Consider the following 11,802-nt stretch of genomic DNA (forward strand, 5'->3'; position numbering starts at 1 on the left):
CTTTTAATGTGTCTCTGTATGTCCTTTTTTTATTTACAGGTGTCAGAAACTATTTAAAGGAAGCTTTAGTACACATAATTGCCGTACATGCTGAGGTGAGACTAATGCACCTTATCCACACTGAGTGCCAAAAATATATAAGTGAAATTTAATCTTTGGAAAAACAATCCTTTTCCAGTGCCAAAAAATAAATTAAAAAATTTTATGTGGAAGGTAATTGATTGATAGTTCTTCAGTTGATAGTTATGAGCCTGCTGGGGAATTCTGGGAGTTGAAATTCACACATCTTAAAGTTGCTGAGGTTGAGAAACCCTGTTTTAGAGTATAGAGAAGACACAGATGAAGAATGAGGGGGCCTGATTTTTTTGTTGCATGTTCCTGCTTGTTTAACTAATTTTTGTACCCCTTCTGTGTCAGCTATTACCTTCAGAGATGTAAGAGAGAAAATAGTGGTATGTGATTCTGTCCATGAAAAATGGAATCTAAAATCCACAGCAGAACAGTATCTTTAGAAAAACCAACTGAAGGCACCTAAGTATGTGCAAACTTTACATTTCTCCAGAACTTTGCCAAGTAAGGTGTTCTAAATCATAAAGTCTACCATTTAAAGTTACTCTCATGATAGCAACTGTAGGTAAAATACGAGAGAGAAAAATAAATTCAAACTTTTACATTGTGTTTAATTTGAAATCTGCAGGTATTCACTGTCTCAAAAGAGCTTGTGCCCAGAGTTCTGTCAAGAATTGTTGAAGCAGTTGCTGAAGAACTCAGCAGACTAATGCAGTGTGTTTCATCTTTCAGCAGAAATGGTGCTCTACAGGTAGTAAAGTTATGGGATGTTATTGTTAAAGAATGTGTGTTTCTGCTACAGGCCTTGGGTGCTTCCAGACAGATAGTTCTTTTTGATGGAATTTTCATAAAATCCCATGGTTGTAGGCGGTTGAATGCACAGTAAGTTTGAGAAAAAATATCCTTGAGCTAAGATCAGCATCAGCTGGCTAAGAGAAGTAGGCTAATTGTGCAGGAACAAACTCTTTTAGTTCCACATTGTTCTACAAACACTAATAGGATAGCAGTCTAAGACAGTCCAAGAATTTTATCATTTTTTAGTCTATATGAATTTTCTGAAGTTGTCCCATAAACATACAAATAACAATACCATGTATTTTGTTGTAATTCTTCCTTGGAAATCTATTAACAGGCATCTGCAGTCAAAAGACAGGCTCTCCTTAATCCAAGGAAAGCCTCTTATAGTAGTATATTCCATCTGTGATTCAAAGACCTAAGGGAACTTTTTTCCAAAGAGAGCATCCTTTGAAATAGGATAAACTTCAGGATTTGAATTTACTTTGAAAACCCATTACACCACAGTAAGATGAAATGGGTATCTGTAAACTTCAGTAGATGCCCCTGGATCTTAAAATCTTAAAATCACTCACCTGAAAAGTAGGAAATGTTAGTTTTCCCCCAGTGCCAGCTTCCCTGGCCTAATAGCCTCTGGGCATTTGTCTCAACGTATGGAGGGCATAGCGCTAGGGAAGGCTACTGTAAGGGGGAAAAACAAAGCTTCCTGCTTCTGTTTAGGATTCATTCATGCACAATCATACACAAACACAGAAAACAAAATGCATATTGAGATTTTACTCTCTTGAACTTTCTTCTTCTTTGGTAAATGATATATTAAACCATATCCTTTCTGGGTAAAAGAATAATGAATAGAAGATATATTCAAAATATTTTTATATAGGGCAAAAGAAAGCATAATCTAAATATGGAAACTTTACATAATATTCAGATTGAGTTTAATTGCTTCCTCAATGTCCAAATCTATAATTGTCCTTACAGTTGTTTAATGAGTTCATAGCAACAAAAAACATTTCTAGAAGTTAAGGCCTCTTTCTTGTGCTTGCTCTATAAAACTATCCCTAAAATTTGCTTATGCAGATCCTTCACATTGTAAAATAAGATACTGAAGCTATAACATTGGAATATTTTTGTCCTCCAGGCTCGACTTGAAATTTGTGCCCTGCGAGATTCTGTGACTGTATTCCTCACTTCTGAAAGCAAGTAAGTAGGAGGAAAAAGTGACAGCCTCAGTTAACACCTTCTTTTAAAAAAAATCATAAAATGTGCACAAAACAAAAAAGGGCCTACATAAAATGCCTTAATATAAACATGGGCTACTTGAGGTTCCCAACATCATGTTTGTGGCCTCTGGAACTACCTCTGGCCAGGTGCAAAAAATTAGTAGAAAGACTTCCTGCTATTTTTGAGGAGGCAAACACACACACACGCACTCACACGCACAGAGTATAAGCCCTAATGCAGCCCTACTATAATCGATAAAACATAAAAAACTTCCACATCACCCCCAAAAACAGAAGGAAAAAAATTAAAAATCTTGATTTTACTCACTTTGCTTCATTACCCTGATCCATTGCATTCATGGATCCTCCCCTAGAACATTAAGCTGAGCCCTTGTAATCAAATGAATATTTTACCTGTTCGTATTTCTGCTTAAGATCACATATATATTTATATATTTTCTTATTTCCGTCCTGCTTTAATTTTTGTCTTTGATCTTTAAAAAAACTCTAATTTTTTTTGTATTTATCTTATAGTTTCATTTGCTCAGTAAAAAAGGGGGGGAAAGCCGTGAGTTTGGCATGTGACCAGATTGTATCCCTACCTTAAAATAGTGGTGGGTGTTCTATATTTTGCAACCTTTCAACTTCAAGCCCTAAGATCAGCCTTCCTAGTCTGTGGGTTATTGGAAGTGAAGTTCAAGGTGTTGTAACAGTCAAAATGTATCCCTGTTTTCATTATTTGAGTCTTGAATCTAAGCAACTTGCAACAATATAAAAATATTTTGCTTGTTTTAAACTATTTCATCGGGTCTTTTCTTTAATTTCCCCCCAGTATTTTTTCCCAAGTAATTCCTGTTAGCTTCTCATTGTTAGCTTTTCGTACAAGAATCCCCCCGCCATTTCATCAGGTTTCTCCTAGCATGAGGTAGATTTTCCTGGGCAGATTCAAGCAACTCTCCAGCTCTCAGCATATTTTCCATTATGGGTTGGTTTTTTGCCTGGAAATAACTCAAGCCCAAGACCTTTAGTGTAATCATAATCATAATCATATCCCACCATACATATTTATATTCAGGTCAAGGCAGCGAACATACCTAATCCTCCTGCCTCCTATTTACCCCACAGCAGCAACCCTGTGAGGTGGGTTGGGCTGAGAGAGAGTGACTGGCCCAAAGTCACCCAGCCGGCTTTCATGCCTCAGGGAGGCCCAGAACTCACAGTCCCCTGGTTTCTAGGCCAGCTCCTTCACCACTACACCAAACTGGCTCTCATAAATAGCATTGTGAGCACTGAGCAACACCACAGAATTCATTATTTTTCTGTTCTCAGTAGTGGGTTTTCCTAACTATTGTGAAGCCCTTATGGAATATAGAAAATTTGATGACCAAAAAAGTCATGTCTGCCTGTTTCTAGTGAAAAAAAAATAGCATTTGTATAATTGGGTACTTCCTAAGACATTTTTATTTTTATTTTTTTACTTATTTCCTTCAGTGAAAATACATTAGTGTTACTAGGAAAAATCTATGAGCAGGGCCTTGGCCAGCATTTAGATGGTTATGGATCTGGCTGGGTAAATGGAGTTCCAAAAAGGAACATTCCTCCTACTTCAACCAATTCCTGTTATACTGCAGCAGTCCTTAAATTATGGCCTAAGAGTTATAGTTTCATCAGTGTGCATAATAGAGGCTTCCTAGGTGAGTTTGAAAGCATATTACAGATACTTAGCACAGATGAAACATATTTAGTATTAATTCTAAATGGAAGCAATCCATTTGTTTTCTGTCAGGCAGCAATGAGGAGAAAGGCTGTTTGTTTTGACCAGCGTGTCACATGAAAGTAACACCTGTAACATCATATCCATTTCATATAAAAAAGACTGTCTTTTTATTAAAGGATAAGGTTTAGAAATATTCATATAACGAAGATAGTTTTAAAAGACAAGATAAGACTTCAGAGTCAAAATGAAACTGAAAACAGATTGGTGAAAGCTTTAAATTTTGTGGAATAAAATGAATGGGCATTGCATGCAAATATGTGCAAATACATCCGTGTGTCTGTGTGCTTATGCACGTGGACTCTGAATGCTATCCAGAAAACACTCCTGTAAGTGGCTCTCTGTTTTATTAATTTTAGTGGTAAATATTAATTTTGTAGGAATCTACATATTGCAGTCTAGATTCAAATGCAAACACCCACAACACACATATTCAAACACATATAGAGGCTGGAAATTAATAATTTTGGTTACCTTGTGTAAAGGAAATAATTGTTCAATTTACAGCTCAAGCTTTAAGCAAGCTCTGGAAGCCTTGCCTCAGCTGTCAAGCGGTGGAGATAAAAAGTAAGTTGGTATCCTTTATAATTTAGAAGGTGTATTTTGCAAATAGTACAGTGGTTGAAGCATTCATTCCATGAGGATAAACCTATTTTTGATCCAAGGCAAGGCATGGCAAATACAGTGTGGTGGTGGTGTTTCCATTACACCACTTTTCCATGGACACATTCTATGGTCTTTAATGTGATTTATCTTTGTAAGAACTCTGCAAAGATTACAAATGCCTGACTTTTTGAAACATCAAGAAATTCAAGACCAAGAAGAAATGTATTCTTGGATTACCAGTGTCCAAGATAGAACTCTTTATCTAATTCATTACAGCGGCCCTCAGATATTTCCTTATGTGTTCATTGCTCCTAAACTAAACAAAAAGATAAATTTTCATTTCAGTATTGGAAGAATCTGGAATCAGAGTTGGTCCCAACTGCTTCAGAGAGTTATTGATGTTAAATAATGGAGCTTTCCCCCAGAATGCAATTTATCAGCTAAAGCGCACATATGCTCTTGTTGCTTCTGCAAGCTCAACACTCATTACACAGCAGCATTTCCTATAATGAATTCAAAGGATTTAGATCTGTTGTCAGTATTAAATTAGGCTTAATAACTGACTTATGAAATATTGACTATATGTGGATGCTGTATTTGTACTCATTCCTGGAGGATGGTGTTGAGGGAGTAGATACTCACACGCTAATGTCCTTTAGTCACTGGATCTAGTAAAGATTATACAGCTGTGGAATTTACTGCAGCTGTTAAATACTAGGGGGTTTTTTTTCCAAAAAGGAAATCAGTGGCTGCCTAAAACATAATTTAATATTTTTATATACAATTAAATTGTTTTCCTTTTTTTTTTGTTTCTTACAGTTTTGTTTTCTTTGCCACTTAACACTTTAAAAAACTACATATACTAGCTAAAGATTCATATTTTTTGCAGACAATATGATTATGATTATCAGAATATTTCCTGAATGTTGGATTTAACCAGTGAAGTAAACAAACAATAAAGGGGAAAAGAGACACTTAACTAAAGGCCAGACAAAAGGGTTCAGTTTCTGATTGTGCCACACAGTTTGTCTATAAAGCAGCATTACGTGAGACTCTGAATTTCATCAGATTGTTCCTGCTCTTTAAAAAATGTTAACCTCTAAGTCTGCGACCTTGTGTTTGCTTAATATGAGTAAATTCTACAACATTCAACATGACTCAGTTCTGAGGAAACATTAGGAGTTCCACTTAAAAGCTAAGAGGGGAGCAATTATCTCTCCCATATTTCAAACTACATGAAATTATTCTTAAGAATATCGGTATCTCTGATTATTATGAAATAGCTACAAAAATATTTAAATACATAGGGTTGTGTTTTTGCAATTTTATTTTGAACACATAAAAGTCTGTTGAAGTTGTGAATCTTACTCCATCCCATGAGGAATCAGTCTGTGTGAATGCACATGTATTCCTCAGAAAACCAAATAGGAAAGGATAAGGTTATGCATCTATAAATAATGCATCTGCCTATATATAGCATTATTGACAACAATTTCTCACATCTTAAAAGACAAACTAAATATTTTGGCAGAAGTGTTTGTAGATCACCCTGAATTACTGAGGTTGTATATAACATGATAGAGGACAGGTTTGTTAGAAAAGAGGTTGAATGGAAACAAAATTCAGAAAATAGAGACCATGCGGGGGTATTCTTAACAGTAACACAGATCCATTTTACAGATAGTACAAACTCATCATAGCATTTCATGTATCTGATAAAATGCTCTGTAGTTCACAGGAACCATGGCTGTAATAAATTTGCATACTTTTTATGATGCATTGTTTTTGTTATACAAATGAACTCAACTACATCTCTGAAAAGTTGTTTAGTGCAAGATACATCCATTTCCTTTCCTACCATCCCCATTCCTGCCCAGACTGGTTCTTCATTGTTCTTGTAATGCTCCTATCCTCTTCAAGTCAGTCAATATATTTTCCTTTTTTTAGATTGCTAGAAGAACTATTAAACATATTCAAGAGCAGCATGCAGTTGCAGCTCACCTGCTTTCAAGCTTCTTCTTCCACAATGGTGAAGACATAATTCTGAAACTGAATTATTTTCATGGAAAGAGAACAGTAAATGCCATCAGTCTTGTTTTCAAATAACTGTACTCTTCTTTTCTATGACCTCACTTTCTTGAATCAAAATTCAGACTAAAATTATTAATAGAGCCATTACTGCAAGAAATATGAAACAAAACCATTTTGTTTTGATGACAATTTGTCCTAAAAGATTTTAAACAGCAATTTATCACATTATGCTTAATAGCTTGGCAAGCTGGTTGTATTTATTATCCTAATAAATATTGATAAGTGTTGTCACCCTCCAGTTTCCTCAAATTTCTGAGCATATACAGAAATGTACTAAAATTCTCCATACCAACAGAGATTTTTGGTTTATTAAAAGATGACATGTATACCAGTATCATTATATATCTTCATGCATAGACCCATCTATCCATTATTTGCCTGATGACCTCTATAGAATGAATTCTTTCAACCAGACATGCTGCATTATAGCAGAACTCTTATCAGTGAATTTGATTGATGATGTGACATCAAGTCACCGTTGACTCTAAGTGACCATATAGGTAGATCTCCAGGTTGATCCAATGGAGCATCCATCACTGCTGAAATTAAGTCCATCCACCTTGCTGCTGGTCGTCCTCTTCTTCTCTTTCCTTCCATCTTTCCCAGCACCTGTAGACTTCTCCAGAGAGCTGGGTCTTCACATAATGTGCCCAAAATATCATAATTTGAGCCTTGAATGAGAACTCTGGATTGATTTGTTCTATGATTCATTTGTTTGTTTTCTTGGCTATCCATGATATTCTCAGGAGTTGTCTCTAGCACCAACATTCAAAAGTGTCAATCCTCTTTCTATCCTGCTTCAAGTCCAATTTTTGTTTCCATAGTATCACAAGGAAAACCACTGACTGAACAATTCATCAGTGAAATACCACACTGAGACTATACATAGGCTGCTTCTGTATATACCCTGAAATATTTTGTTCCATAGTACTTTTGGATATAGTACTGTGCAAAAGTTTTAGGCAGCTGTGAAAAAATGCTGTAAAGTAAGAATGCTTTCAAAAATATATATTGCAATTGTTTATGTTTATCAATTTACAAAATACAAAGTCCAATTTGCTTCAAGTCCAATTTTTGTTTCCATAGTATCACAAGGAAAACCACTGACTGAACAATTCATCAGTGAAATACCACACTGAGACTATACACAGGCTGCTTCTGTATATACCCTGAAATATTTTGTTCCATAGTACTTTTGGATATAGTACTGTGCAAAAGTTTTAGGCAGCTGTGAAAAAATGCTGTAAAGTAAGAATGCTTTCAAAAATATATATTGCAATTGTTTATGTTTATCAATTTACAAAATACAAAGTGAGCGAACAGAAGAAAAATCTAAATCAAATAAATATTTGGTGTGACTACCCTTTGCCTTCAAAACATCATCAGTTCTTACACTTGCACACTTTGTACACTTGCACAAAGTCAGGGATCTAGTAGAATTAGAGTCAGGTGTATGATTAGCCAAGTATACCAAGCAGGTGCTAATGATCAACAATATCATATGTAGGCTGAAACACAGTCATTAACTGAAACAAACAGCTGTGTAGGAGGCTTAAAACTGGGTGAGGAACACCCAAACTCTGCTACTAAGGTGAGGTTGTGGAAGACAGTTTCATGTCACAGGTCATACACCATGGCAAGACTGAGCACAGCAACAAGACACAAGGTAGTTAGTTATACTGCATCAGCAAGGTCTCTCCCAGGCAAAAATTTCAAAGCAGACTGGGGTTTCAAGATGTGCTGTTCAAGCTCTTTTGAAGCAGCACTGTCAGGTTCAGCCCAAGAAACTACACGAGACAGTTCTGGAATTGCTCTGTTCTTTATTAGCTTGCACCTGCTAAACAGAATCTCACCAGACTAACTCTAATTCCCAAAGTCTGCAACTAAACATTACGAATTCCTTAGGGTGGTCCCAGTCTCATTCTCTTTGCTTTCACACGCTCCTCCTGTGGGCTGAGGAGATGCTTCTCCCCATGGCCTTGACTCTCCTCACGCACGTCCTCCATCACAAGCACAAAGAAGCAGGCAACACTGAAGACTGTAGACGCAGTGGTCGGCCAAGGAAACTTAATGCAGCAGATGGAAGACACATCATGCTTACTTCCCTTTGACATCGGAAGATGTCCAGTGCCATCAGCACAGAACTGGCGGAAACCAATGGAACCCAGGTACATCCATCTACTGTCCGGAGAAGTCTGGCCAGAAGTGGTCTTCATGGAAGAATTGCAGCCAAAAAGCCATACCTCCAACATGGAAACAAGGCTAAGTGACTCAACTATGCACGAAAACATAGGAACTGGGGTGCAGAAAAATGGCAGCAGGTGCCCTGGACTGATGTGTCAAAATTTGAAATATTTGGCTGTATCAGGAGGCAGTTTGTTCACCAAAGGGCTGGAGAGCGGTACAATAATGAGTGTCTGCAGGCAACAGTGAAGCATGGTGGAGGTTTCTTGCAGGTTTGGGGCTGCATTTCTGCCAATGGAGTTGGAGATTTGGTCAGGATCAATGGTGTCCTCAATGCTGAGAAATACAGGCAGATACTTATCCATCATGCCATACCATCAGGGAGGCGTGTGATTGGCCCCAGATTTATTCTGGAGCAGGACAACGACCTCAAACATACAACCAATGTCATTAAGAACTATCTTCAGCATAAAGAACAAGAAGTCCTGGAAGTGATGGTTTGGCCCCCACAGAGCCCTGATCTCAACATCATCGAGTCTGTTTGGGATTACATGAGGAGACAGAAGGATTTGAGGCAGCTGACATCCACAGGAGATCTGTGGTTCTCCAAGATGTTTGGAACAACCTACCTGCCGAGTTCCTTCAAAAACTGTGTGCAAGTATACCTAGAAGAATTGATGCTGTTTTGAAGGCAAAGGGTGGTCACACCAAATATTGATTTGATTTGGATTTTTCTTCCGTTCGCTCACTTTGCATTTTGTAAATTGATAAACATAAACAATTACAATATATATTTTTGAAAGCATTCTTACTTTATAGCATTTTTTCACACCTGCCTAAAACTTTTGCACAGTACTGTATATGTTTGCTGTTGCAGTCTGGAAGAAAACAGCTCAGAGTATACAAAGAAGTTGTGTCTGTATGAGACTCTGTGGAGCTGATACATGGTTAAAATATTATCAGTTGAGAACATACATGAAACCTGGTAAAGGTAAGCCAAGCAAACTGAACACATAACGGTCTTTCTGCATTCATACAAGTCTGCCTATACACAGGTTCACAACTAGTAAAACTCTGTTATTGGAAAAGATTGTAAGTCTTGTAGGTGCAGAAAATAAACATACAGTGGTATATTCTGAAGAACCTGAAAAAGTAAAAAGGATTCCTTTTTTACTCAGCTTTTCAAATGTTATGAATCACTGTGCTAGGGAAAAAAATCCGGTCATCAAGGCTATTTCTATCCTTCAAATGGGTTAATGTGCACCATAAAATTTATTTCAAGCCAGGCTGCTTATTTGTTACCTTTAGAAAGTAGTCATTCAGGTTTTGCTGTTGCTAGCTCAAATTCAAACTTGGAAACCCCCAAATGTATATTCATAAATATATTTGGTTTCCAATTATCTTGTAGTCTTAACAAAGTAAAGTCAGTTATCTTGATAAAATTAAAAGTAATACAGATATTTTCTTTGTGAAATATTTAATGACAAGTTCAGTACCTGAAGCACTGGGTCTTATCAAGCTTTTCTTTTTCTCCCATTCCCCAAATGAAGCCAATATATGGTAATTGCTGAACAAAGATGATTCAGTAAATGTTATTACATATGCCATGACTTTGGCAACTTTTACTAAGTTACAATCCTTGTCGTCATCTCCTCTCACACATCCCTCTCTCCTGATATTTATTTATTTATGAATTTATACAACTGCTCAACTCAAACTTTGTGACCCTGGGCAGCACACAAAAAGACCAAAAAGAAAACCACAATTAGTTAATACAAATAAGATAGCTCATTAAAACATACTAACAATAAAATGGCAAATAGAACTGCAATCTTCTACAAACGCTCATTGGAGATAGGCCCAACCTGACTTTAAAGCCCAGGGGAAGAATCAGGTCTTCACCACCTTCCTACAGGCTTGTAGAGTTGGGGCCAACTGTATGTCCAGGGGAGGGCAGGGATTGCCACAGAGAAGACAGGCCTCCTGGATCCCATGAGATTACATTGTTTTAATGAAGGGACCCAATGTATCTACCCTCACTGGAATGTGTGGGACACGCAGATACTCTTAGAGGCAAGCAATCCTGCAGAAAACCTGGTCCTGTGCTATGTAGAGCTTTTGACTGTGAAATTCCAACTAATTTCTTTGAAAGGAATAATACATGAAAACATCTCAGCTTACTGCAGTTATCACCATCTGACCTAGAGCTCTTTTCTTCCTCATAAAGACAATAGGTAGTCCTCGCTTAAAGACCACAATTGGGACCAGCAACTTTGTCACTAAGTGCCATGGTCATTAAGTGAGACATTACATGACTGTGACTTGCTTCTCCATTGACTCTCCTTGTCAGAAGCCAGTTGTGAAGCATGCAAATGGCAATCATGTGACTGCAGGACACTGCAACAGTTGTAAATGCTGATCAGTTGTGAAGCGCTGAAATCTCAATCATGTGACTGTGGGGACCAGTCATAAAGGTACTTTTTCAGGGCTGTCGTAACTTTGAATGGTCGCTAAAGCAAGGACTACCTGTATCTGCAAGCCACAGACCTAGAAGGAAAAAAAAGCAAACCAGGATCTGCTATCTCTACTTGCTGCTGCTACTACTGTAACTAAATACTATCAGATTAATAATTGACATCCATTCTTCATGAGCCTACATATGTCTGCATCCCTGCATGCACGCATACATACACACCATTTATAATAGCACTCACAATGCATTTCTTTTTCATCCTCTTTCTCCTTCAGTGAATCTTAGGAAATAAAATTGCCTAATTTATGTTTCTTCATCAAGACTGCAACAATTGAGCTAGCATTTGTTTCTAGAAAATATCTTAAGAAAAAGGTTAAGAAAATCTCTTGCCATTTATCTGACCTTCTTCAAAAGCAAGTGACTGTTTTTGAAAGGGTTTTTTTCATGCATTTTTGAGAAAACAAACTAGTTCTTTGATCCCCAGTTGTGAAGAAAAATCCTGGTTGGAGCACTTAATGATGACAGAGAAAACCCAAGGAAGCTAAATATAAGTGGCTAGATCTGAGCTCTGGATTTGTGAAATGGCT

The 11,802-nt window shown here is 37.1% G+C and overlaps 1 protein-coding gene across 2 annotated transcripts in view; it reads left to right on the top strand.

The window, feature by feature from the left end:
• EXOC2 (exocyst complex component 2) overlaps positions 1-7,530 on the top strand; it is a 97,028-nt gene extending 89,498 nt beyond the window's left edge. Inside the window, exons 24-28 of one of the 2 annotated variants that reach the window (XM_007423857.3) lie at positions 40-95; positions 698-820; positions 2,006-2,067; positions 4,369-4,428; positions 6,415-7,530. In XM_007423857.3, coding sequence (XP_007423919.1) covers positions 40-95; positions 698-820; positions 2,006-2,067; positions 4,369-4,428; positions 6,415-6,508 — 395 coding nt within the window. In that variant the 3' untranslated portion in view covers positions 6,509-7,530. The remainder of the gene's footprint in view (positions 1-39; positions 96-697; positions 821-2,005; positions 2,068-4,368; positions 4,429-6,414) is intronic. The other variant, XM_007423858.4, reaches the window with a different exon arrangement.
• Positions 7,531-11,802: the final 4,272 nt, after the last annotated feature.

The sequence above is a fragment of the Python bivittatus genome, unplaced genomic scaffold, assembly GCF_059951505.1.
Source record: "Python bivittatus isolate LINGU-HERP-01145 unplaced genomic scaffold, Pbiv_v1 ctg000840_np1212, whole genome shotgun sequence".
In the NCBI taxonomy this organism is placed as follows: Eukaryota; Metazoa; Chordata; class Lepidosauria; order Squamata; family Pythonidae; genus Python; species Python bivittatus.